Raw genomic sequence first — 26995 nt, 5'->3', positions numbered from 1 at the left:
GAGAATGGCCTAATGAGGTTAGTTGTCCTATGAATTGAGTTTTCAAAGAATTCTTTTTTTTTTTTTTTTTTTTTTTTTTTTTTTTTTTTTGAATCTGTAGATCCGACCCCAGGACGAGCAGGCAGGGGTCCAGACTCTGAGCAAAGCTCCTCACATCACGCTTCCTCCTCCAGCATTTACCAGAACTGTGCACTGGAGGTCAGACATACTGTACATACACACACAAACAAGCCCTTTGCCGCTGCTGCTGCTGCTGCTGCTGTGCTCTCACTGCCAACACGAACACTGGAACAGCTCCTAACTGGTTGGCCATGTTTTCCCTGCTGACAGGTGCTGATGTCCAGCTGCTCCCAGTGCCGCTCCTGTGAAGCCCTGGTGTACGACGAAGAGATAATGGCGGGCTGGACAGCTGACGACTCCAACCTGAATACCAACTGTCCTTTCTGTCGCACAGCCTTTCTTCCCTTGTTGCACGTCGAGTTTCATGACTTGCGCACAGCGACCGGGTAAGAATCTGTCGTCTTAGAATTCACTTCTCCACGTGTCCTTATTTTTGTAATGAAGTAATGTTAGGGTGAATTATAGCGTGACAAGCCAGACCCACATCTAGATGTTGGGTCTGGGAACTGACCATTGGCAGGGCTCAATCCGAGGGGGTGGAATTTGGTTTTTCTAGCTTGCAAGCCAACGGAGAGTTGCCAGACTGACCCTGGCTGCAAATTACATTTGCTGCCGCTAGGCTGGGTCTAGATTTCTAGGCTAGGTGAATTATAAAACTGAGAGAGGAACATACAAACTTCTTCTTGCAGTGCAAGCTTAAAAAACGTAGTTCCTTACAAAGGCAAACTGACTATTCTGTGATTTTCTTTTTTTTTTTTTTTTTTTTTTTTCTCAGGTTCTACATGAATCCCAGTGCCTCAGGAGACAGTATCCACAGCTACAGTACCCAGCCCACAGCCAGCAGCTCAGCTGATATTAAGACCCCTGACCTTATCTCTTTCCCTGAAGAGGAACCAAGGGAGACGTCAGATAATCTGCCTGGAACACATAAGAGGTACACACCAAGCGACTTCATGTGAAACACCCAAAGCAAGCTGAGCTACGCAAGGGAATACTAGCCCAGATTCTTGTAGCACCATCTCTTCCTGAGCCCTCTCTGTCTGTTGCGTTTCCAGTCTGATTCCAGAGCCGGCGCAGTCGGACCCCCTTGGTCTCCTGGAGCATGAGGCAGCGGGGAAGCAGCAGCGATGCAGCGGGACGTCACTGACGCGCAGCAACAGTGTCGGCGGCCCGCTGCAGAGCCTGGACTACTCCCAGAGACCTGGACATGGCGTCTCCACCACCAGCCTGCCCTGCAGCCTGCAGGAGGTGTCGGTCAGTGCTACCGTCCGTCACAACACTAACCCCATTGTGTTTTAAGTGTTGCTGTTACTGCTGTAGCTGCAGTGAGTGAAAATGATGATTGTGCGTGTTTTGTCAGGATGGCATGGGGACTAAACGGCCGAACCCCAAGCCTGTGTCCGTACCGTACCTCAGCCCCTTGGTGCTGCGCAAGGAGCTGGAGACCCTGTTGGAGAACGAGGGAGATCAGGTACACACACACACACACACACAAACGCACATACAAAGATGCCACTGTACCCTCAGTAAGCCTGGCCTTCCCCAGGACACTTTGGCCCAGCTATGGCAGGAGCTTTTGTTATCTCCAGTGTCTCGAGCATGAGCAGACGCACACACAATCTCACAGTCTGCTTTATAGAAAACGTCTGTCACGCAGCTACTCAGCTACTCCGTCATGTCCAACCAGGTAATCTACACCCACAAGTTCCTCAGCCAGCACCCCATCATCTTCTGGAACCTGGTTTGGTATTTCCGTCGCCTGGACCTGCACACGCACCTACCTGGTCTCATCCTTACCTCGGAACACTGCAACAAAGGAGTACAGGTTAAAGACTTAACGTGTCATCTATCCTTATTCTTTCTGTCTCTTTTGTTATGGCTTTTCTTCGTATTTACTTATTTGTCATTCACTCTTTGCCAGGGAACTCATTCTGTCTCAAGCAAGTGACTCAGCCTGTCCTATGTTTCCTTTGTGGTCTCTTTGGCAGGAATATAACTAAACGTTCTATGTTTGCAGCTGCCCCTGACGTCACTGTCCCAGGACAGTAAGCAGGTATACGTCCAGCTCCTGTGGGACAACATTAACCTGCACCAGGAACATGGAGAGCCCCTCTACCTGCTCTGGAGGACTTTGCGTGAGTGTCCTCCTGTATTAGCCATTATTTTAGCGGTCCCACCATTAAAAATAAAAAATAAAAAAGTTATACACTTTTACTGCCACTATGTGAAAAATTTGCGAATGTGAATTTCAGATGGCTTGATGTATTTTTATTTGTAGAAATCCTCTCTACCACTAGGGGGAGACAAAGACAAAAAGTATTTTCAATGTCCTAAAGGAAGTGTGCAGAGGTATTGCAAATTGAGCTAAATATGAATGTTTCAGGAAGGGCATGCTGTAATGGATTTAACATTAGCTGAAATTGTGTCAAGAAAATGACATAATAATAAAAATAGTCATTCTACCTCTTTGGATACAATGTCACTGTTGGCCAGACTTGAGGTTTCTTACTAAAAGGATTCGAATAACCGTCTTTCTGATGCTGCGTGTGATGTTTTCTAGTGGAGAAGAAGGGGACGTTGGCTCCGACGGACCACCAGGAGATTCGTACCCTCCTCAACACAATTGTTCGCAACATCCAGACCAACGACGTCTACGGGCCAATCAACCTGCTGATCCGAGAGATCAAGCGGCGTCCTGATGGCGTCAAACGGCAGAGGTCAGACTTTTGTCCTCCCTCTCAGACGTGTGTCTGATTTAAACTCTCACGTTTTCCTTCTTTTTATTGGTTCAAGATTTTTCTGCAAAGCATTTGGACAATTATATTCTTGTAATGTAAATGAAAACCCCTTATGTCTCTTCTCTGTGTCCTGTATTTCTCTCAGGAGTATTTATCGAGAAATATTGTTCCTCTCACTGGTGGCCTTGGGGAAGGAGAACATCGACGTAGGTGAGTGAAATCAATCAAGGTTTTATGAAGTGGCGTATGTATGACACGCCAATTCGTATGCCATTTTGGCGCGTTATCAAGACGCATAATTGCTTTTTAGCGTCTTTATCAACGCCGTTTGGCCTTCATTGACTTGAATTACCTTGCGATTGCATGAAAAATGAAAGGTCAAAAATCTGCGTAGGGAGGTTGGTCGGGGTGGCAGATGGGTCAAACGCAGGACTTTCACCCAGGAGACCGGGGATGGCGTCCCGCGTGTCACGCTTCCTAAACCCAACCGTTGCTTTCTTCTTTTACTAAAGCCAACCCTGTTGTTCTTTACCTAAACCCAACCGTGCTGTTGTTGTCCCGCCACTGTTATTGTTTTCGTAAATCCAACCGTCCCGTTCTTCTTTTCAAATGCAACGTCCCGTTCTGGCGTAGACATACACGCGCGTAGCTCATAATGCCTTACAGATAACACGCGCCACTTGGCTTTAGAAAGTGGCGTGTATGTTTACGGGAAGGCATGCTATCACGTTGTCTTTTTGATGTTTTTTTTCCCCCCCAGCATTTTCGAAACATTTTTGGGGGTTATTAAATGTGAAGCTGGTTTAATATGTCTTACTAACGGTCCTTAAAAGGTAAAGAGAGGTACATGCAAAATCAAAGACACCCTTGTGCTCCCTTTTCTGACTTTGTGAATCCTCCCTCCTTTCCTCTACTGCTCACCTGCAGAGGCCTTTGACAGGGAGTACCGCCTGGCTTACGACGAACTGAGCGCCGAGCAGCTCAAGTCTTTGCACCGCATTGATCGCCCGCCCAGCCCCAGCGTCCAGTGGTGTCTGAAATGCTTCGGGACCCCCGTCATCTGACCACAGACACAGAAGTGCGAAAAATGATTTTTGTATTTAAACACCTCTCATCGCCCAAACATGGTACTTCTTCTTCCTCTCTTGTCTGGGAAGATCCCCATCGTCTGCTTTTTTTTTTTTTAACAAACCTAATGATGCTTTTCTTAGGCTACTTAAAGGTGGGACTGTTTCTGTCAGTGGCTCGGACAGCTGCAGTCAATCTTTTGGGACTAGTTGAGGTGTGTTTCATTACAGATGGTGTATAGAATGATTAATCACTGTACAGAATGTATTTACTGCCCCTATTTTTGTGTGTGTGTGTGTGTGCATGTTCATGTTCATTTCTCTGTCTTGTAGCCTTTTGCCCATTTTGCTTAAATCTGTCCACAGATTAGATCAGTGTACATAACCGGACTGTTAGTTTGTGCACTTTCTTTTAAAAAAAGGAAGAAAAAAATATAAAAGAAAATACCAGTGACTCAAGTCCACCTGTTTTTTTGTACATATTGTTTACCTAGGGGGTTCAATCTGAAACCGGGGTTGCCTTTTTTTTTTTTTTTTTTTTTTTTTTGGGAGGTAACTCGTCTTGATGCTTAGACTTTTTGTGTGATCCAAGTCTTAATGAATGTTGAAGTTTGTTCCATTGTAAATGTACAGGTTCCGAGCTGTCTGTGTAAATATGCATTGGAAGCACACATGTAAATGATGTAGGACTGAGGACAATCACTAATTATCAATCACTGAAGTTGATTCTACAACATTCCAGAAGCGCTGCAGTCAAAACAGGTCTTAAAGAAGTATTATTGATCTCTGCGACCACACTCAACCGCGTGTGATTAAAACCAGCCGATTGGATTATAAAACCAATACATCAATGGGAAGTGAAAAGGCATGCCACACTACTGATTCCCACACTTTAAAACAAAGAGCCACGTTCTCGTGCAGGATAAGACAACTCGGTGCCTCAGTGACGGAGCAGTCAGTCCAACTTGTGTTTTTAATATCTGCATTTTTTTAACCGTAACATACTTTACTTGTTCAGCTAATGTGCCTTGTTGTAATGTTAAATTAGAACTGTAACTCACATGTACTGGTCTGGGGCTATTTCTTACTCTAGCATAGAACAAACCAGTTTTTTTCTTTTTTTAATTGGCTATACTATTTGTGGACGAGGTTGATTTTATGGTTTACACAGTAGCTTTGGATGGTCTTGGTATCAATTAGAGCTATACACTGCAAAAAGGCTTCTTCAGTACTGCTGACAATGTTGAGAAATAAATCATTTTAGAACATGACATTCCACTAAATGCTGAAACAGACAAGAAAGCAAAGTGCTGAGATGAACTGTTGGGAAATGGGTGTAGATGGTCCAGTTGTAGACTTGGGAGAGTGACTTGTACAGAAGCGATAATATTGTGAAATATTTCATTTGCACTGCATAGATTAAAACCTAACCTTAACCCAGGGTGAGGATGAGATCAGACCACCTCTTAATATTAGGAACAAACCGTAGTTTTTCCTCCAAAACAAAAAGTCTCAGTTATTTATTTTTGTATCATTTGACATTTGGATTTCAGACAGTGTAACTTAGCATTTTCATGAATAACAACCCCCCCCCTTTCCCTTTTAATCTTTCCCAAGGGATCCCACTCTGTACTGAATTTGTAAATTTGACCTGATGGCAGAGGATGTACAGAAGAGACTGTTGTTTAACAGATGATATACATAAGCGATATCTTACCGTCCTGTGGAAAGAAATTGAATGTCTACACTCGAGTGCGCTGCAATAAATGAGTTTGTGAACTGATTGAAAAGGAAATGTCATTTTTTTGTCTCTGTGACGATGAGAATTTGTTCAGTGTCACGAGTGAGAAGCTGTTGTGATTTATGTTATTTTACATATACGTTTTTTTTTTGTTTTGTTTTTTATGGTGGCTGATGTCTGCTCATAACTTTCATGCTGTGAAGCCTTTGGTATCTTCCTAACCTTGATCTTCTGGTCAGCATCAAATTCCCTCCCAAGTAAATTCTCGTTCTTCCATTATTTTCTCCATATCCTCCCAACTCTTCCTTTCCTTAATGACACCCTCCAAAATAAGGGCATTTATTTGCCCAAAATGATGGAGGGCCCACTTTCCACATAAATTAATCCATATTCTGCTTTTACAATGGTTTTAAAGCAGGCATTTACAGAGATGACACTAGGATCCTGTTAAATGTGTAGCCTTCTATAGCCAAGCTGTCAAATAGAGAGTGGAGTAAAAGATACATTTGCCCCTGAGATATAAACAAATGTAAAAATCGTAATACAAGCCAATTCAAATAGCACTGTCTTTGCTGTGTGTCTGCTAGACATGGAGACATGATCACAATATAATTTAGTTGATTTAGTTGCTTTGTCCGTTGAATGAGACAACAGAAAGGAGAAAGGTAAATGGAAACGTGAGTCTAAGAAAAGCGGAGAATGAATTGGCGTGATGATGTCATCGCTGCTCTCGTCCAGCTGGAGGCGGTGGAGGACACACAAACACAACTGGTTTCTGGAGGTTTCCATGGGAACAAGGACATAAAGAAGCTGCTGAAACATACTGTAACGTTGTTGTTAAGCGCGTGTGTTATCCCAGCTGTGTGTAGAAGAGTAGAGAGAGTGTAAAAAGACTGGGTCCCGCTGTATTACTCAGGCTGCACTACAGCGTCTATTCACAGGAGCGATCCCACTACTGAGCGGCACGGGGGCTTTGGCCTGCTCCGTCTCCGACCTGGGCCGGTGCACCCCTCCTTAGACGACCTGGTGGTCCCGGGCTCCCCCAGGAGCACCATATCGATACCGAACTTAGCGCGGACACCCGATCGGCATAGTCCTCTGCAGCTCAGAGCTCCTGAGCTCAAACGATCCGCCAGCCTCAGCCTCCCGGTAACTTGGATTACAGGCGCGCGCCACCGCACCCGGCGAGAGCTCTCCTGATTCATAGAGGTTTTGGGATTTACAAATGTGACGTCATCAGGGAGCACACTCAATAGCGGCATGTAGTGACGAAAATAAAACGTGCAGCTGCAGAGTTGAAGGCTGATCAGCATCTGTAAAACTCCCTCACTGATCAAAGTTAAAGTTAGGCCTACATCAGTAATGCTTGTAAACACGGGAGGAACTTCATATGTTGTAGGCCTATGATAGGCTAGGCTAGGCCTTGTGGGAAATTACCAGTTCATCTCACTGTTCCCACCCATACTGTTCTATTTTTACAAATGTACATACTGTAATTACACCTATACATAGCCATATTCTAATGAACAAATTAATTAGTGAATAATAGTGAATAGTGAATAATCCGGTCCTGCTGATATTGGCCTTACCTATTGTGTGTCATATGTGCCTCATTAAGATAGTGAAGATGAATCATGTAGCATATGTGCAATATATGACATCCATTATGTTTATATATTATTTTATATGGTTGACATAAACTCACAAACTATCAGCAAATAATCAGTTCTAATTAGTAACATTTTATAATGACTTGTCAGACAATTCAGAAAGAAGAAATAAGATAATTTGATACACATTAGGCATATGTGTTTAACAACAATTTGATGAATAATCAAATTAATGGATCCTAGGCCTATATATTTTTACATAACTGACTATATTCTATAGTTTGTACGTAAAACCTTTATCTCAAAGTACCTTGTAGCTAATATTTGACAGATGTTTATATCTTATGTTAACATATAAAGAGCTAGATCCTTCCGCCAAGCAACGTAGCACTTGGGGGGGGGAATCTCATCGCGCATGCATTGCACGTATCTTAATTGAACGTTAAATGGTCGCAGGTGCGGTTTGGTAGCATTTAAAGGTTGGAAGGGACCCGGAGTCGTTTTTGCACCCCGCTGCGGACTTTGAGTGGACAAGATGCCACCGAGGCGGACGAGAAACGCCGGAAAAGCCCACGATAAAGAACAACTGGACTGGGAGATGCGACGGTGCAGACTGGCTCTCTTCATTCAACAGTTTGAGAAAGAAGGTTTGATAGTAACTGCAGGTCAAATGTCAGGTTCCGTTCCCCGTGCTCTATCTGGACCAGTTGGTCCTAAAATAAATAAATGGCGGACTTTGTTTCCCTGACAGCACAAGAGCGTATGAACGAGCTAGAAGCCAAACTGGAAAACATGCTGTCAACCGTGGACAAAGTCTTCAAAGTGGAACTGATGAAGATGCTTCCTTCACTTCAGAGCACGTTAATAGGGGATTTGATAAGAGGTGAGTCCTCCTCTTTTTAGACAAGTTAAAATGACGGACTCGTCCAAGGATGTCTGACCTTCTCATAGTGTTCATTTCTCATCACCCGGTCTGTCCGCTCTGTTAGAGGAGGAAATCTCAGCAAGTGACGTGTCCATTGCCATGAAGGTGAGTCCTTTTGTCTGAAGTCCTAACTGCTGCCACCCAGAGGTGCTTCTATAATAACGGGCGTCCTTCTCACCTTTTCGCAGAATGAGTCCCTGGAGATGCAGCAGCCCCTCGCGAGGGCACGCAGTAAAAGAGGTGAACTTATTAAACCGTGATAGTAGCCTGCATTTTATCTTGACCATGAAAATCAGTTTTAAATGCATGCATGGCACTTCATTGTTTGAAATTATTTTGTGATAAATCTCCTTTTTTATTTTGAAGTAAAATCAACTGATTCTAAACCAGCCCAGAAGTCCTCATCCAAGACCACTAAGGTAAGTATATCTCAGTTAATGTTTGCCCAATCAAAGGTTATCAGTTTATGGATTTTTTTTTGGTTTAATTTTTAGGGAGGAAAGGGGACAAAATCGACCAGAACATTAGGTAGTAGTAACAGCACTGGAAATCTCGGGTAAGATTGGAAGTGCTGTTGTAATCCATGTGGTAAATGTATTTAGTATGGAGGCCTTAACATTGCACTTATTTGCTACAGGGGGCCCTTACTCACTGGCAAAAGAACTCGGGGCCGCTTGACCAAGGCCAATGACCAGATCGTACCGACCAAACCTAAACTCAGGTCGGTTACTCCCTCCAGCAAAACAAAACTGTCTATGATAGGTGCATAAGGATGGTTATTTTTGAAGAATTGTACTTGTACGAGCATATTTAACTATTGATGTGTGAATATTGTGCTGTCCCAGGTCTGTCGTCTCTGCTGGTGATCTGCACTGTTCAATGGCAGGCTCTGCTGCACACGTCACGGTTACCACAGCACAGGGACAGGTACTGGTAGACATAGAATCCATAGACCTAGAATGATTTTTATTTCTATAGTTTTATCCTTGTCACTTGGCCCCAGCGCTTAAGCAATGTTTCATTTTAATAAAGCAAGGGAATTTTTAAAAAAAATAGGCATTTGAATAAACGGTGAACCACTTCCAGACCCAAGGACACTGTTTCCCCACTGCAAAATTAAAGTTTTGTAGATTTAAAAGTCTTATGGCTAATATTTAGATTAAAGGGTTTAAAAAAAACAGATTTCCCTGAACGTGTATGTGTTCTACTTATGGTTCTCTTCCTTCCTAGACTGTGTCTTTTTCTGAAGAGACAAAGGATGAAATTAACTTGGACCTGCTGGATGATGTGGCAATGTGCCAGATGCAGAAGCTCAAGGTAATACAAAGTTTTTTTGTTTTTTCATAAACTGACTTTTGTGTATTCATCTCATTTTCAGAACAAGGGACTTGGCAAAAGCTTTTTTAAAATATATTTAAACATTATTTTTTTAATGTACAATTTGCTTTTTGGATTTCCAGAGGCTGATGGACTATCTAGCAAGCCGAAGTCGCTGCAATCAATGAGTAAAGAGCCACTGTGACCACGATGCTACGTTTGGATTGAAAACTGTTTATATATTTTGAAATGAATTTCACAGAAGTTGAATATTTTTTATAAAGTTGTGCTTTGGCTGTCCAGGTTTAAAAAATATATAATAAAGCTTATTTGTATTTTACTTATTGCTTCTAGTCTATAAAATAACATACCAATCACATCTTAAAAATGGATTGAATTGACATTGTATTACAATTTGTCCCTGTAACATTACTAATGTAATAGTTATGGAATTCAGTAAAATCTGTTACCTGTGGCATAGCACAGGTATACATTGTATCCTACTGGACAAGATTGTCTGCTCTTCAAGAGTACCACACCATTAAGGTCTTATGACTTAGATTTTTTTAGTAAACTGTCATTACTTTTAAAGCTGTTACTTTCAGAGAAACTAAAGCAAATTCAGTTTGTAAAGTGTGTGTGGGGGAAGACAGTAAACACAAACTTAAATTCCAGTAGTTTATGTAGAAAGTACAGGACTAGGCTTTGCCTGGCTAACAAAAGTGATTTCGGCAAGAATAACTCATCAGATTATAAAACGGCATGACTGACATGGAACTACAATAGAGACTTTATAGTCAAATCTTTGACAAAGCAGAGTGCATTACTTAAAAACTTTAACATTAAGCTGTGATGGATCACTTTTACTGCTGGGAATGTAGTGACTTCATCTCTACTTCCATGGGCTCCTCTCGGTGTGACTGGGTGGAGGGAGAGCTGGAGGACGTAGCTTGCGTGCTGCAGGCAGCAGAAGCCGGTGCGCCAGTCGGCTCCATCCGCGGGTAGAAAGGCCCTACCAGCCAGTTGAGCGGCGTGTTATTGACCAGGTAATCCATGACGTTGTCGAGGGAATTTTTAATTTTGCCCAGTTGGACTTTGCTGCTGCTCAGCACACTGTCTGGCAGATCTCCCAGGGCCATGGCTTTGTTGAAACTGCTGTAGATCTGTGCGGCAGATCGGCTGAGGGAGAACACCTCCTGCTGGATGTGGTTGGGGAGGCCGTGCAGGCTGGAGGCGAGGACCAGACACGTGGTCTGGAGCTGCTGGGTGAGGGAATGGGCCAGGGTCAAGGTGCGAGATTCGATAACCTAACAGGAGGAGATGGGGAAAAAAAAAAAATAGAAATAACCCGACAAACTTCCAGTACAAAGAAACGTGTGTTGTAACTAGAGATGGTCCGATACTGCCTTAAACGCTGGTATCGGGAAGTACTGGAGTTTATGCACTGATCCGATACCATGTAATAAAGGCCTAAAGAAAATCTACGTTATAGTTTGTTCTTTTTCCGTTAACTGACTGTCAAACTGGAGAATAAAAGAAAGTTCTGTTTGTGTTCATGTTTCACAAAGAGTTTAACCTGAGCCAGACCGACAACAAAGATAGAAATCACATCCATACAGGGATAGTAGTATAAAGTTGTTAAAACATAAAATATGTGACACACTGGTATCGGATCGGTACTCAGTATCGGCCGATACGCATGTTCAGGTATCGGAATCGGGAAACAAAAAATGGTATCGGACCATCTCGAGTTGTAACCCACGTATTCATCTTTCCTTGACGTATTGATCAAGTTATTTCATTGCATCAACATGCATTGTGTTGTCCACCTTCTTACCTCTGCCTCGTGACCATTCTCCTGGTTTGGACCACTGGACTTCCACGCCAACAGGGAGTTAAGCCTGTTGTTTACCATCTGGTTAGCCCCGTCAATATTCTTCCTGCCATATTCAATCTAGAAAAACAAACATTTTAAATGTAAGTTTTCTGTCTGTAACCGGTAAAATGAATGATGTGCTTTTTATAAGCCACTTTAGGGTAGAATGTTAATGAAAATGTCAGTTTCTTTCTACGTTACTAGTATGCAGTTGTTTAGTTTTGTCCCCTATTCATGTTCCGGAACCTTCTTGTAAAGCTGGTCTAAAGTTATGTTAGTTGCTACTAATATTGACTAAAGAGACCCACCAGGTCAACAGTGGAGTTCACTTCAGAAATTAATTCCATGCTACGCTGCTTGCCATCTTGGATTTTGGTCACGGCCCTGGTGTACGCCCGCTTTCGGAGCTTGGTGGAGAGAGAACCCAGGCGGACATAGTAGCTCGGCTCGTTCTTGTCAAAGCCTTTCACGGTTTTTGCCTCCAGCTCTGTCACAAGGGAGGGAAACATGAAACGTCACGTTAAAAATGAGGACAAACAACGTATGATTACTTGAGTTCTGTTATGAGATTTGCTTCTATACTTGCTGCAGAGTTATGCATGTTAAAGTAGCTGGAGACCTTAATTCTGTGACAAATGTAGTTATTCACTAGTTAATCCCTTAAAAACAGATTTAAACTATCATAGTGGATTGTTTGTCATACACTTGCACGCCAAAGTTCTCTAAACAACTCTTAATGATGGAGGAAAACTGGCCACTGATGCAAATTTAGATTCTCAGAAGAGCATAATCAGTCCTGTTTTCCCTGGAAACTGGACAAAATCCATCATTAACATACTCCAGCCGCCTGTTATTAACTGACCTTTGATACAGCTTGTTACAAAAAACAGGCCTAATCTCACGGGCCTTTCCCATTTTTATTTTAGTTATTTAAACATCATTTGAAGCCAAAACGGCAAGCATTTCTTTAAAAAGATGCATCGTTAGTTGTGGTCCGATCACCACACCAGTTAAATGGAGTCCTGTGATGAATGGGATTTCTGTGTTTTGCGTGTTACACAAGATGTAGGTGGTGTAACTTTTGGCCCCACTCACCCAGCTCGTCCTCTGTCAGAGGCAGGTACTGCTCCACCAGACTCTCCGAGGTGCTGAGGGCCGTGTCCACTCCGCTGCTCACCAGCTGGGCCACTCTGCTTTCCAGCACTGTGCTGACGCTCCAACTGACGACAGCCTGGGTCCTGTACATCCTATCCTGCACCGCACCCCGAGTCTTTTCCACAGCGCTGCTCAGAGTGCCTGAGACTGTGTCCTTGGCACCGGACACTCTGCCTGTCACGGCATCTTTCGCGTTGGTTACCACACCCTTGGCGCTGGAGACAATCTAGGAAGGGGGAGGGGAAAAAAGTCATGAGCAAATACATTTACAACTGACTGGCAAAGTAGGACTTTAAAGTAGGTGAGAAAACAGAAGTTGAGAAAGACAGGACATAGGTCATGATGACTAGACCCTCAGGAGATTAACACATCAACTGTCTGTTGCGGCATTGTGCAATTTGGCTTGAGAATAACTGCTCTGACCCTTTGACAGAATATGATTGTGCTAGCTATTAGACATTAATCCAGTACATACCTGTTCAGGTGGCTGGTTAAGAATTGGCAAGGTATTCTCAATCCTGTCCAAACCTTTACAGGCCAGGTCATTGGCAATGGCAACTATAGGCACAACAATAAATAAAAAATAAAATAAATTAGCTGTTATAATGCAAGCTGAAACAAAGATTAGATCAGAAAATATTAGGGAGAAAGGTGATTAAATGTTCCTTTGAGTGAGATAATTGTACATCAAACTTTTTTTGTGGCTCAAATTAGGGTTATTATGATTCAACGTGAAAAGTAGGTGAAAGATCAAGATGAGTAAGGACCAGCAGCATGACATGAAATTCCTGTTTTGAGCTCTGTGTGACTCAGCTGGTCAGCACATACAGTAATTACCCTCACACGTCGACGTCACTGGATATTGTTTTGACATCCTATCAACTTTGAGGTCACGTCTACAGACGGATTTAGCAGCATATCTAAAAACCTCACGCTCAAGGGTCCTTACTCTGAGGCTCCAGCTTGCCAATGATGGGTGAGGCAGTGGTGAGGGCCACAGAGGTGATGCTCCGGACTCCCTGCTCCGCCGCCTCACACACGGTCCTGATGTAAGGGTGGTGGTCCTTGGTGGTGGAGTACATGCTGGACACCAAGCCGTAGGTGGAGCTCACCAGAGGAAGGTTGGTCACCCTCTCCACCACATTCTGCTAGGAAATAAAGAGTATAGAATACTTTCAGATTTACGTGACTGTGCCGTTAAATAAGGACTGTTGCTATTCCAATTCGTTTTTAAATAACATTAGAGAAATAATAGAGACACGTAATATTGTGTGGACTTTTGAGCCAAACATTTAAAAGTAAAAGGGTAAAACACGTTCTCTTAATTCTGACTGGGTATAATTACTTTCTATAGCCTAGTAGTTTGTCTTTTAAAATATCACATTCCAACAAATATTAGCTAAATAGTTGGATCGGAGTGCTACTTAACTCACCTGATTAGAGATCACTGCAGCTGCTGCCATGTCTGCTGAAACAAAACCTATAGAAAGACAAGACAAAACATGTAACGTCTCTATTTCCATGAACACAAACATGGCAACTTTTTCTCGATAAACCCACACGAGGATTTAACAAAAAATAGGTCTACTTCCGTATTGTCTGTCCTCATAGCATCATAAAAAGGTCCCGTAAATGTGTTACAAAAACAACTTGACTATAACGCCGTTTACAAAGTAACTTTAAAGAGATACAGGTAAAGACTCACCGATAGTTGCAAGCGTATCCGAACTGTAAGTGAGCTGACCGATACGACGTGTGAGGGGGACAGCAGCTGTATTTATATTCTATCATTATCGCGAGATGTAGCGCAACACTTTGACGTAAGCGACGGTAATTGTTTCTAGGGTAAAGGTGAAACGGGTAAAAGTTTAGCGGGGGAATTCCTCAGACCAGCCGTCTCGTCAACAAGTTATGACACATAACAGCAGTCTGATTTCTTAACATAGTAGGCTATTTTAGTAAACTTATGTTTTTGATTAAACACAGCAATTGGGTTTTTTTGGTTGTTTTTTTTACCACATATTGAATGTTTAGTTGAGGACAATGCTGAACTTAGTAGCCGTATACTTGCTGTCATGCCATTATGGGAATGATTGCAAGAAATCTTGAGAGAGAGAGAGAGAGAGAAAGAGAAGAAAGATAAAGGTGGCAAACAGCACAGCAAAAGAACGCAAAGGGAGGGCAGCACTTTGTAAAGTGTGGTGGGTTGGGGTGAAAATAGGATGCAAATAAAAGAAAGTGGTATGAAGTAGAGATGGCCCGATACCATTTTTGCTTCCCGATACCGATTCCGATACCTGAACTTGCGTATCGGTCGATACCGAGTACCGATCCGATACCAGTGTGTCATATATTTTATTATGTTTTAACAACTGTATATACTACTATCCCTTGTTGTCGATCTGGCTCAGGTTAAACTCTTTGTGAAACATGAACAAATACAAACAATGAATGCCACAGAACTTTCTTTTATTCTCCAGTTTGACAGTCAGTTATAACGGAAAAAGAACATAAAAAAACTACTTTAACGTAGAGTTTCTTCAGGGCTTTATTACGTGGTATCGGATCAGTACATAAACTCCAGTACTTCCCGATACAGATACCAGCGTTTTAGACAGTATCGGAGCCGATACCGATACTGGTATCAGAACATCTCTAGTATGAATGAAGCAGTGAAGTTTCCCCGTCCACCAATCGCCCCGCAGCATGCCCGCCCCCCCCAGAACTCTAAGGTGTATCTGAAAAGACAGAGTTAGGAGTTACAGGGGGCAAGTCAGAAATGATCCCCTTAACCATGACCAACCTAACACCTCCTTTAATACATTTCTGATTACTTAACTTAATGGCCTGAATAGTACCTTACGTCAGTGGTGTACCCACAGAGGAACAGGTCTGTTTGCCAGTTGCTCATCAGAGCCAGATGCGTGACTCTGTTTCAAATTTGAGAGCGCTTCAATATTTTTTCCGATGTGTCAGTGATCTTTTCTGCAAAGAATTTGTGCCTTATTTAAAATGTATATTAAGTGTTAAGGCATTCTCTTTTATACTACACATTTGGAAGCCAGATGAGGAAACATGGGCTTAGCTCAGATTCTGCAGTTGTGTAACACATTGAAGTCCTGGATCCTGTAGATTTATCAGCCTTTGTATATAAGTCAAATAGACCCCATATGAAAATGTTGGCTGCAGTAAACCAGAGACTCTTATTTTTAATAAGATTCTGTCGAAAGGAAATCCTCAGAAGAAGATGTTTAATTAGTTGTGATTCATACAACCCACTGTAATATAAAGGATCAAGGCCTCTAACTCCACACACACACACGCACGCACGCACGCACGCACGCACACACACACACACACACACACACACACACAGGTGTAGCTCAAAATTCTGGGCCCTGTAGAAAGGCATTTTCTATGGGCCTCTCCCCACATCCACAGCTATTCATTGTAGCATCTTTTTGGGCCCTCCTCACATGAGGGCCCAGGGTACTCAGTCCCCTTTTTCCCCCCAGTCCAACGCTCGTGCACACACACACACACACACACACACACACACACACACAGATACCACATTGTCCTGGACATTGATCTGCTCATAGTTTATTGTACACGTCTTATTTTTTAATTGCCTTGATCTGCCTTTATGTGACGTGATGGCAAGCAAAGTACAACCAGGTCATCAAAAAGTATGACTCATCAGGATTGCATGTTGAAATCTGTAATACTTCTACTGGGTTTTCAGGGGTATAATATTTGGTTTACAGTTATTAGTCAACATGATTTTTTTTTTTTATTCAATTCAATTTTATTTATAGTATCAAATCATAACATAGGTTATCTTGACACACTTTACAGATAGAATAGGTCTAGACCACACTCTATAATTTACAAAGCCCCAACAATTCCAACAATTCCAGTAATTCCCTCAAGAGCAAGCAGTGCGACAGTGGCGAGGAAAAACTCCCTCTTGGGAAGAAACCTCGGACAGACCCAGGCTCTTGGTAGGCGGTGTCTGACGGGCCGGTTGGGGGTGTGATGAACAGTGGCAATAATAGTCACATTAATAACGGAACAGTGACTGGATGTAGCGGGGAGCTGCAGGGTTCAGCAGGAAGCAGCATAACATTGCAGGGCACCGCTGAGCTCAGCAGGGAGTTCAGCAGGACCACGGTGACAGCTGGAACCAGGATCTTGGTGCCAACGTTCTCCAAGGAAATACGCTGGGGGAAAAAACATAAGGACTCCGGGAAGTAAACTCCCCAGAAGCTAGGATTAGTAACAAGCATTTCTGGGACGGGATACACACAAATAGTAATAGTAATAGTAATAGAAAGGGAGAGGAGAGAGCAGCTCAGTGTGTCAAAGGAAGGAAGGAAGTCCCCCGGCAGTCTAGAACTATAACAGCGTAACTATAACAGCGTAACTAAGAGAGACAGGTCATGAGGAGAGGTAGCTTTTTCGGGCTTAGAACTCTCCCCCTGCCGGATCGGGCTTGGCTGGCCTGCCTCCCTCTACTTTATGTATTATTAATCTAACAATTATGAAGAGAAGCAGGTGGGCCAGTTAGGTGAAGGTTAAGATGATCTTTTTGGCATTTAGGCCTCTACTAGGGACAGCTTAGACATGAAAGGGGAGGGAGAAGGGGAATGACGTGCCGGAAACTGCGCAGATCAGAACCGAACCTCTGCACGAGGACTGAACCTCTACATATGGGCACTCGCTCTACCACTAGGCCACCCAAGCACCCAAGGGTCAACATTGTTTAAACCGGGAGAGAGGAACATATTGTGTTTAAAAAAAAACATTTTTTTTAGTCGCTACGTTGGAGTTTACCCCGGTGGACAAGAGGGTCGCCTCCCTACGCCTGCGGGTTGTGGGGGGGGAAAACTCTGACTGTTGTTTGTGCATATGCACCAAACAGGAGTTCGGAGTATTCAGCCTTCTTGGAGACCTTGACTGGAGTCCTGCATGGGGCTCCAGTGGGGGACTCCATTGTTCTGCTGTGGGACTTCAACGCGCACGTGGGCAATGATGGAGACACCTGGAGAGGCGTGATTGGGAGGAACGGCCTCCCTGATCTAAACCAGAGTGGTTGTTTGTTGTTGGACTTCTGTGCTAGTCATGGATTGTTTATAACAAACACCATGTTCGAACATAAGGATGCTCATAAGTGTACTTGGTACCAGAGCACCCTAGGCCAAAGGTCAATGATCGATTTTATAATCGTTTCATCTGATCTGAGGCCGTGTGTTTTGGACACTCGGGTGAAGAGAGGGGCAGAGCTGTCAACTGATCACCATCTGGTGGTGAGTTGGGTCAGGGGGTGGGGGAAGACTCTGGACAGACCTGGTAAGCCCAAACGGGTAGTGCGGGTAAATTGGGAACGTCTGGAGGAGGCCCATGTCCGACAGACTTTCAACTCACAACACAGTGGCAAAGCCCCAGGGATTGATGAGATCCGTCCAGAAATGCTCAAGGCTCTGGGTGTGGAGGGGCTGTCCTGGTTGACACGCCTCTTCAACATTGCGTGGAAGTCTGGGACGGTGCCAAAGGAGTGGCAGACCGGGGTGGTGGTTCCCCTTAAAAAGGGGGACCAGAGGGTGTGTGCCAATTACAGGGGTATCACACTTCTCAGCCTCCCTGGTAAAGTCTACTCCAAGGTGCTGGAAAGGAGGGTTCGGCCAATAGTCGAACCTTGGGTTGAGGAGGAACAATGCGGATTCCGTCCTGGTCGTGGAACAACGGACCAGATCTTCACTCTCGCAAGGATCCTGGAGGGAGCCTGGGAGTATGCCCAACCGGTCTACATGTGTTTTGTGGATCTGGAAAAGGCGTATGACCGGGTCCCCCGGGAGATACTGTGGGAGGTGCTGCGGGAATATGGGGTGAGGGGGTCTCTTCTTAGGGCCATCCAATCTCTGTACAACCAAAGCGAGAGCTGTGTCCGGGTTCTCGGCAGTAAGTCGGACTCGTTTCAGGTGAGGGTTGGCCTCTGCCAGGGCTGCGCTTTGTCACCAATCCTGTTTGTAACATTTATGGACAGGATATCAAGGCGTAGTCGGGGTGGAGAGGGGTTGCAGTTTGGTGGGCTGGGGATCTCATCGCTGCTCTTTGCAGATGATGTGGTCCTGATGGCATCATCGGCCTGTGACCTTCAGCACTCACTGGATCGGTTTGCAGCCGAGTGTGAAGCGGTTGGGATGAGGATCAGCACCTCTAAATCTGAGGCCATGGTTCTCAGCAGGAAACCGATGGAGTGCCTACTCCAGGTAGGGAATGAGTCCTTACCCCAAGTGAAGGAGTTCAAGTACCTTGGGGTTTTGTTCGCGAGTGAGGGGACAATGGAGCGGGAGATTGGTCGGAGAATCGGCGCAGCGGGTGCGGTATTACATTCAATTTATCGTACCGTTGTGACGAAAAGAGAGCTGAGCCAGAAGGCAAAGCTCTCGATCTACCGCTCAGTTTTCGTTCCTACCCTCACCTATGGTCATGAAGGCTGGGTCATGACCGAAAGAACGAGATCCAGGGTACAAGCGGACAAAATGGGTTTCTTCAGGAGGGTGGGTGGCGTCTCCCTTAGAGATAGGGTGAGAAGCTCAGTCATCCGTGAGGAGCTCGGAGTAGAGCCGCTGCTCCTTCGCGTCGAAAGGAGCCAGTTGTGGTGGTTCGGGCATCTGGTAAGGGTGCTCCCTGGGTGCCTCCCTAAGGAGGTGTTCCAGGCACATCCAGCTGGGAGGAGGCCTCGGGGAAGACCCAGGACTAGGTGGAGGGATTATATCTCCAAGCTGGCCTGGGAACGCCTCGGGATCCCCCAATCGGAGCTGGTTAATGTTGCTCGGGAAAGGGAAGTTTGGGGTCCCCTGCTGGAGCTGCTCCCCCCGCGACCCGATACCGGATAAGCGGATGAAGATGGATGGATGGATGGATTTTTTTTAGTGTTTGAAATCAGTTTCAAACTGATTAAAAGAAGTTTTATAGAAAAATCACTCTCTTTAGAGCTTGGATGGATTACTGATCAGGCCTATCCTCACAGTGTCAGGGGCCTCCCTGGCCTTTACCTGCAAATTGCAAAACAACCACAAATAGACACAAAACACCTACAAAGAGAGACAAAATTACCACAAAGAGACACAAAATTACAACAAAGGGGCCAAAGAACCGCCAAGTCTGTGTCTTGCTCCTATGAAGGAAATATGGTGGGGCATTTAGCATGTCTGTGCCCAGGACTCCATTGTCTCCTAAATCGACCATTCTATAGAGCACTTGGATTCTGCTTCAATGGTTTGAAGAAATCTAATGTTAATTGTTTGAGCAAAATTCCCAGATTAAGCCTATCCAATCTAGTTTGGGGTAGATTACGTTCACACATTAGGGTTACTTGTACACATTCATGGAAAAAGACTAGTCCCAGTTCACGAGAAGATAGTATAATTTGATTCCACCATCACAAGCCCCTTATTGAAGCTACTTCCAACCTGTGCCACATTATATATATATATTTGTAATGTCAAAGTTCAGATGTTATCATATACTTTTTGAACAGCACAACTAAATGAAACCACTACAGTTTAGTTAAGAAATATGTCCATGCACGTGGCTGAGCGGTACTCTGATCCACCACCTTGTGTAAATACAATTTAAAGTGACATAGTCAGGGTCATTTTGGTTCAGTGTCCTAACTTGCCTTGTTTGAAATCACCTGACAATCTTGCAGTCTATCAGAGAAAGTGAAAAGGTTAAAAAAAATCAGACCACAGCTACACTTTGAGTCTGCTCTCAGGGAAGATCCTTTCGCAATAGAATCATTCGACGTTGGAATTCATTCTTTGTTCACATTTATACACAATCACAAACCATTTTGTGTGCAGGATGCCAAGTGTCTATGAATGAAGTAAGACTGAAAATGAATATGCTGCTACTCCTTTTACATGAAAACAGAGACTGAAATGTATTCAAATCTAATTATTCCATCTATTTAACTGAGCTTTTGGATTGCATGCTAGTTCTAGCTTTTCCCTTATTCTCCATATATTAGAAGACATCGCCTATTAGCAATAGTCATTTTATTGAAATTAAAGGACCCAGTTCAGTGCTGATAAATGCAACTGACTTTAAGATCATATATAATAATTCAAATACAGTAAATTAAATAACAATGTACAGTTATGACAGTATCACTGGTTACCTGATCGCCAAACCAGTCATCGTTCTGTGCCCATTGCTGATGTAGTCTGACTGAGCGTACTTTCTTGTATTTGCAGATTTAGGCCACTAGATGACACCAAAGTAGAGAAAGTTCTCACTCATCAGAAGCAGTTGGCACTATAGCCTTTGTCTTCTCCAAATCTTTCCATTATTTGTCACCTCTTGTGATACATTTTTGGTTTTCAGGTCAAGAATTGTGGCCAGTCTAGTCATAGATATTGTATATCATACACATTTTTTTAAAGGTTTTTTATTTGGTTCGAATGACCATGCACAATTAGGAATGCATTGGTTTAAGTAAAGCAATGAAGCAACATGCATCCAGGAGAACAGGACAGAGGCGGTAATGATGTGATCCAAGTTTCTCATTCTACAGAGAGTCAAGATAAAAAAAGAAATAAAAAAAAGATCAGTCCTGGATGCTCTGCCCTCCTGTTTCCCAAGGGGCCCGCTGGTGTGCAGGTGGCAGCAGGGGTTACAGAGTCTGGCCGGGCCGGGAGGAGATCCTGACACGGCATCCCTCTATTGTGCCCTCCGAGACAGGTAGGGCAGTGGGCAGTGTGCCAAGGCTCCCGGCTGGGTAACGGATACCTGTGGGCTACTGGGAAAGTGTCACACCTCCGGATCACACACAGTAAGAGGCGCTGCATGAAGAAAGAGCGCAGACAGAAAGAGAGAGACAGTGGGAGAGTGGCTGTCCTTTCATGCTCTTTAGATCATGAGGAAAGAGGCAGAGATGTGGCTTTGGAGCAGAGGAGAAAGAAAGTGACATGTCTTTGGTGCAGCGGTATGCTTTGGTTAACTCAACCCTCAAATGCTGCTGCTCAGTGTAGCCTGAGCACTGGCCACTAGTCTGCTGGACTGTCCATCAAATCTGTAACAGGGCACTGTGGATTCAATTAATACAGTGGGATTATGAGTCACACTAAATTACATTTTGGTATTTTTACAACCTAAGCCTCATAACTGTGGCTTCTGAGTCTGACTGTGGGTCATGCTAACTTTGCTCTCGCCACCTCCTTTGTAGAGATTCGGTAAACGCAGAGGATGGTAAAACAACACATCAGGACAAACAGAAAAGTAATAGTAAGTTTTTTTGGAATACATTTAAAAAATGTATTCTAACCACTTCTATCAGCCTGACTGAAAGTTAACACAGGAACCAGCCACCCGAATTAGCTATTGTAGCTAACTGCAATAAAAAAAAATACAATTGTGCAAAAAAGGACAAATATTTCGCTATGAGAGGGAACCAAAACAGGAAAGTTGTGGCCCAGAAAGACCAAACAATGACCTAAAAGTTGCTTTAAAGCTCTGTAGAGCTGAAGGGAACTCACTACTCACGATGTGATCTATTGATAATGTAAAACTATTGAATATAGCAGCCTTAAGCGAAGCCAGACAGTCTCTTGCAACAGTGTGTGTTTTCTGTTTAGTTGTAGCCTATATGATAAGACAAATGAAAGATTAAAAAATCTTAATTAATATCACTGATGTTTTGCAGACACAGTCATGATTGCAGCTGTTTGCTGAAAGGCACTCATTATGTTTTTATCTCTGCATGTGTTAAGTAAAAGAATGCATTTTCTGTTCTGTTTATAATTAAAACATTTTTTTATTACATTTGCACAATAGCAAACAAGGCAATGGAAAAACACGATACAGTATAATTATAGCCGATATTACTAGACCAACATGGAAAAAGGACATGAAATGAATAGTGCTGCGACCGTCGAGAAATGTCTGGCTGTCATTTTGATCAAGTAGGGGTGGACCATAGACTGTAAAAATAAGGGTGGACTCGATATTGGCTGTATTCTTATTGTCAGAGTGAATTAACACCAGAATTTCAACATCTGGGACCAAAATAGACACAAAACGTTTTGTAGCTCTGCTGCTAAATTTGGCACTGTTGTTCCTCCCAGCTTCAACCTAACCTCTGAGCTGGAGAGGTTGTGCATGCAGACATAAATTACATCTTAATGCCTGCCCTCTTGAAATAACCATTACTTCAGCTTTTAATAAACGACGGATCTACGCAGCAATGTGTGTTTAGCGTGGCAGTAACAGCAGATGTATAGCTACAGTATGGATAAATAGACAAGAGAAGGGTCTATTTAAGCAGGGCTCTGCGCACCTGTCCGATGTAATCCTCAGATAATGACTCCGGCTCATTAGCTAAGACATCCAAGTTAACGGTCTACATTTCCCACTGAGAGGATCAAGACAGAAAATGAGTCAGCAACTATCCGAGGTGAAAACTGTGGGAAAAGGTCAGTATATGCTTATTAATGAGATTCTCTGTGTACACACCCTAACCCACTTCCACCTCGATGATTTTCAGTAATGATTTTTTTCAGGAAGGACAGAAAAGAGAGAGTGAGTGGGCTGATGGCGCCCCTGTTTTTACTAAACTGTTTGTTCTTAATTAATATGCACATCATGTCATTTATATATAGTTTTGTGATATTTCTATTTAAAATTGTAAATTGTTTTGTTTTAAATTTGTCATACCTGCCCAGGGACTACAGGTGGAAATTAGCAATTGTTGCTATAACCTGGCCCAAGACATATTCTCTTGTTTAACAAGTTTAATGTTTATTTGTGCATTGTCCCTATTTCAAATAAATCAATTTCCAATTTCCAATTCCAATTTCCAATTCCAAAAAAGTCTTGCATTGCTTTGTTGGAAAAGCATTGCACTGGCCGCTGACTTGTGAGGCACAGATATAATTGCTAAGCCGGTCAGACGGAAGGTGAGACATTGACCACAGAAGGCTAACCGTCGTGTGGGTCGGACACCTCCCCACATGACCCCGACAAGTTTCGACAATATCCCGTTTTCACAGAGCCGTGCTGGGATTAGCAGGCCGGCTGTTTGTGCTGGCAACGCGGCAGCAATTCACAGCTATATTTTCTGGGTGCTGTTGCTGACAACCGGACCGAGTGCTGGTAATTATGATATAATTGAGAATGATCTAAAACCAAATGTCCAAGCTTTGCTGTCCGAGCCAGTGTTTACAGAAAACAGCTGCTTAAATAGGCACTTAGAAGGAATTAGAATAACATTTTTCATGTCCCAGCGTGAGTGTGTCTCTTTCTGTGTGCAAGTGTGCATACATGCGTGGGTTGGCTATTTGGGCACCTACACAGACAATCTCTTTGTTTTGGAAGTGTTCACTTAAGTCTTCGGGGGCAGACGGGAGCCAAGAACAACGTGGGAAATGGGCCCTTGCTACATTTCTGCTTTCTCTCCCGGCTTCTCCTTTGCAATCTCTCTGTCAGACGGAGATTCAGCTGGCCTCTGAAACAGTACCTGAGGCGTGCAGACCTGCATAAGTTTGGAGAAACCAAGGGAGCGGGGCTTGGACATGGGCAAGTTGTAATGGGAACCAAGTGGCAGCTGGGTCTTTTTTTCTTTCACACACATGCGTTGTCAACAGAAGACACGCACCCAACCAGACCTCTGCCCAGGTGGTCTCTATGGGTAGCCAGTGGTCTGCAGCACAGTACAAAACGCTGACATTTAAATCAACCACACTGACGGGAGCAGAATTTCGCAGAATGTGAGGTCCGGGCTTGCTATGCTTAACTGTTGCATGACCCTCAATGCTTGTCATCTCCATTCAGCAATTAGTTTTCTTTTTCATATTCCAGGAAATAAAGGAGATGAGTCATGAATTGTGATGTACTTACACAATATCAAGCACACATGTTTTTCGGGCATCCACCAAAAGTCTTACAGAACACCTGACTAATTACAATGCAAGTATTACCTAACTGATGAGATTCATACAACATGGGGAAAAGTTAAAGATTATCTAATGACAATTAGATGCTGCCCTGCAAAGACCTGTTAAACCATATTCTGGTAATTTCACTGCTTCTGTAGTACTGCTCAGCCTTTGTAGTAGAGAATAAAAGATGGTATTTAAAAAAAAATAAAAATAGCATGAAGACCTAAGGTGAAGGAAAATGTGAAAAACGTGCTTAGGTACTTATTTGCCGGATCCTCGTAGATGAAAGTCATCCCAGGGGATGTTTAGTCCTCTTTACCCCCAATGACGCCGTTCAACTCTTCTGCCAGCTATCAGTCTGCAGCGGATTTAGTGAAAACATAACACCCTAATCCAAAAACACAACAGTGTCCTTTTCTGCTGCTCTGTCTCTTTTTTAACAGCTGCTTGATTATTTTCTTCAGATCTTTGCTGAGCTGTAATATCACTGGAAAATCTAATGAGGATACATCAGATACTGTATCTCAGGTTAAATCTGTCACCAGATGACAGGAAATCCTGGATTTGTGTAGTACGATGCCTTAATCTTCTTACTTGGAACTCATTGAAAGTTTTTTATCACTAAATGGTTAAGTCAAATTTATGAATATTCATCCAGCAGCATATTTGGTTTTAGCTGTAAGCTAGGATTTGTATGTAATTAGATACTTCCCTTAAGAAAGAAAGAAAAGAAGCTATACCCTTGGGTTCTCAGACAAGCTGACTGATCACTGGCAACAGCGTGAAGAGTGTTGTGCCCACTGTCTACATTTCTGACTGGCGGTTTGTGGCATGATGCCCTCAGACAGCACGCAGTGGATATGACATGCCTGATGGAACACGATGCCTGCAGCTGAAACAGATCTGCGCTGACAGACACACAGGTTACTGTACCCTTAGCAAGCCTGGCATTCCCAGGGACACTGTGGCCCAGCTATGGCGAGAGCTTTCGATTCCTCCGTAGTCTCAAGCATGAGCAGACACACGTACAAACACACACACACACACACACACACACACACACACACACACACACACACACACACACACACACAGATAGTGTGCCAAATTCCACAGAGCTGTAAAGGCAATCAGGGGCAGATGAGAAAGGCAACCAAGTGGCGGTAAACTGCATGCCGGGGGACTGGAAGCCATAATAACAAGGTGCAACAACAACACTCTGAGGTGTTTGCATGCTCTATGTTACATGTGACATCTATGTGACATTTTGGGAAATGCGTATTTGCTTTTCATGCCAAGAGTTAGATGAGAAGATTGATACCACTCTCGTACCCTGAAGATACAAGCTACAGCTAGTTAGCTTAGCTTAGCATAGAGATTGGAAGCAGGGGGGAACTGCTAGCCTGGCTCTGTCCAAAGGTAACAAAATCCCCCTACCACCACCTCTAGTTAACACGATATATCTAATTTGTATAAAAACCAATGTGTAAAAATGTGCTTTTACATTATTTCTTTATCCGGGTGCAGTGACTTCGTAGAGTCGTGTTTTCACCGTGAAACCAGCAGAGGTGTTGTTTGCCTGGCAGAATTACCCGTAGTAAGCTTTGAAAGTGCTGGTGTGTTGTTTTGTTACCTTTTGACTAGTCTCGCTTTGCCAGACCTTCCTCCACAGCGCTGCGGAGGAGAGTCTGGCTAGTCCACACAACATTCCGGGATGGGAGAAAAACGTGCTCTGGTTTATTGGCATTTTTATTTTTAAACCAATCACAATCGTCATGGGCGGCTCTAAGTGCCGAGCGGAGCCACAGTGCCACTGCAAAATAGCCTCAGGAAGGATCTCGTTTTGGTGGAACATGTGTACGTTCAAAGGTTGTTTGAGTTGTGCAACAGTAGACTCAGATTGGACAGATAGTCTAGCTAGCTGTCTGGATTTACTGCAGAGATCTGTGGAGCAGTTAACCATAGTCCTCAGAAATCCACCGGAGTTTAAAATTCCAACACAAAGAAAGAGGAAGGTAACGGACATCTGGGCCAAAAAGAATGCATCCGGCTGAATTTCCGGCGGCAACGGAACAATCCCGGAAGTGGTACGTCGTGGATATAGACTACCTTGCTGTAGCTTCATATTTAACAGATACACATGAGTATGTGTATCGATATTTTCATCTTACTCTTGTACAAAAAAATCCATTTCCTAAAAGTATTTATTTATTCATGTAGTTTTCGTAGCTTTGAGAGAAAAAAAACTGCGTCTCAAAAATCTGTTAGCTGCCTTTTTAATGCAAAATAAACAAGGTAGCTAGTGTCCTGTGAAGGGTATTTTTCTCTAGCTGGTATATGTCAAATTCCTGCCCTCTCTTTGAACACATGTGACAAGCAGCGCTTTGACTCTGAGGCCAAATATCACTGGTCAAACAGCTATGTTTGGTGTCAGCCAAAGGGACACAACTAGGTTACTCATATGGGGGGCACTGACCTACTGCAAGTATGTTTAGCTAAGA

The 26995-nt window shown here is 43.5% G+C and overlaps 3 protein-coding genes across 5 annotated transcripts in view; 2 read left to right on the top strand and 1 right to left on the bottom strand.

Moving 5' to 3' along the window:
- dennd4c (DENN/MADD domain containing 4C) overlaps nt 1-5708 on the top strand; it is a 43785-nt gene extending 38077 nt beyond the window's left edge. For both annotated transcript variants that reach the window (XM_028563887.1, XM_028563886.1), the window contains 10 exons: nt 101-198; nt 331-506; nt 896-1054; nt 1176-1374; nt 1481-1591; nt 1808-1945; nt 2138-2255; nt 2681-2837; nt 3004-3068; nt 3786-5708. In XM_028563887.1, the coding sequence (XP_028419688.1) occupies nt 101-198; nt 331-506; nt 896-1054; nt 1176-1374; nt 1481-1591; nt 1808-1945; nt 2138-2255; nt 2681-2837; nt 3004-3068; nt 3786-3922 (1358 nt within the window). In that variant the 3' untranslated portion in view covers nt 3923-5708. The remainder of the gene's footprint in view (nt 1-100; nt 199-330; nt 507-895; nt 1055-1175; nt 1375-1480; nt 1592-1807; nt 1946-2137; nt 2256-2680; nt 2838-3003; nt 3069-3785) is intronic.
- Nucleotides 5709-7739: 2031 nt separating this feature from the next.
- On the top strand, nt 7740-9858 carry cdca9 (cell division cycle associated 9). Its single transcript, XM_028564614.1, has 10 exons — nt 7740-7923; nt 8028-8159; nt 8266-8306; nt 8390-8441; nt 8568-8620; nt 8696-8757; nt 8839-8922; nt 9047-9128; nt 9432-9518; nt 9662-9858. Exons 1-10 carry the CDS (start codon nt 7812-7814, stop codon nt 9704-9706), a joined length of 750 nt encoding a protein of 249 aa, XP_028420415.1. The 5' UTR covers nt 7740-7811; the 3' UTR covers nt 9707-9858.
- Nucleotides 9859-10182: 324 nt separating this feature from the next.
- On the bottom strand, nt 10183-14342 carry plin2 (perilipin 2). 2 transcript variants are annotated; one of them, XM_028564612.1, is made up of 8 exons: nt 14255-14342; nt 13983-14029; nt 13499-13697; nt 13025-13107; nt 12490-12775; nt 11703-11881; nt 11356-11472; nt 10183-10825 (listed from the first exon to the last, which is right to left on the bottom strand). In XM_028564612.1, exons 2-8 carry the CDS (start codon nt 14010-14012, stop codon nt 10382-10384), a joined length of 1338 nt encoding a protein of 445 aa, XP_028420413.1. In that variant the 5' UTR covers nt 14013-14029; nt 14255-14342; the 3' UTR covers nt 10183-10381. The 2 variants fall into 2 exon arrangements, with proteins under 2 accessions (XP_028420413.1, XP_028420414.1); XM_028564613.1 differs by having other exon boundaries at nt 13499-13694.
- Between the last annotated feature and the right edge of the window lie 12653 nt (nt 14343-26995).

Source organism: Perca flavescens, chromosome 19 (genome assembly GCF_004354835.1).
Source record: "Perca flavescens isolate YP-PL-M2 chromosome 19, PFLA_1.0, whole genome shotgun sequence".
In the NCBI taxonomy this organism is placed as follows: domain Eukaryota; kingdom Metazoa; phylum Chordata; class Actinopteri; order Perciformes; family Percidae; genus Perca; species Perca flavescens.
The sequence above is the reverse complement of the archived record's forward strand: the minus strand, read 5'-3'. Positions and strand labels throughout refer to the sequence as shown.

Excerpts from the sequence above, each read along its gene's own strand:
- cdca9 (XM_028564614.1), top strand. The coding sequence starts at position 7,812 with ATGCCACCGAGGCGGACGAGAAACGCCGGAAAAGCCCACGATAAAGAA. Across the intron at positions 8,307-8,389 it reads ACGTGTCCATTGCCATGAAG|AATGAGTCCCTGGAGATGCA; the intron begins GTGAGTCCTTTT and ends ACCTTTTCGCAG. Across the intron at positions 8,923-9,046 it reads CCGACCAAACCTAAACTCAG|GTCTGTCGTCTCTGCTGGTG; the intron begins GTCGGTTACTCC and ends GTGCTGTCCCAG.
- plin2 (XM_028564612.1), bottom strand. The coding sequence starts at position 14,012 with ATGGCAGCAGCTGCAGTGATCTCTAATCAG. Across the intron at positions 13,698-13,982 it reads CTGCAGTGATCTCTAATCAG|CAGAATGTGGTGGAGAGGGT; the intron begins GTGAGTTAAGTA and ends TTTATTTCCTAG. Across the intron at positions 10,826-11,355 it reads AGAATGGTCACGAGGCAGAG|GTTATCGAATCTCGCACCTT; the intron begins GTAAGAAGGTGG and ends TCCTCCTGTTAG.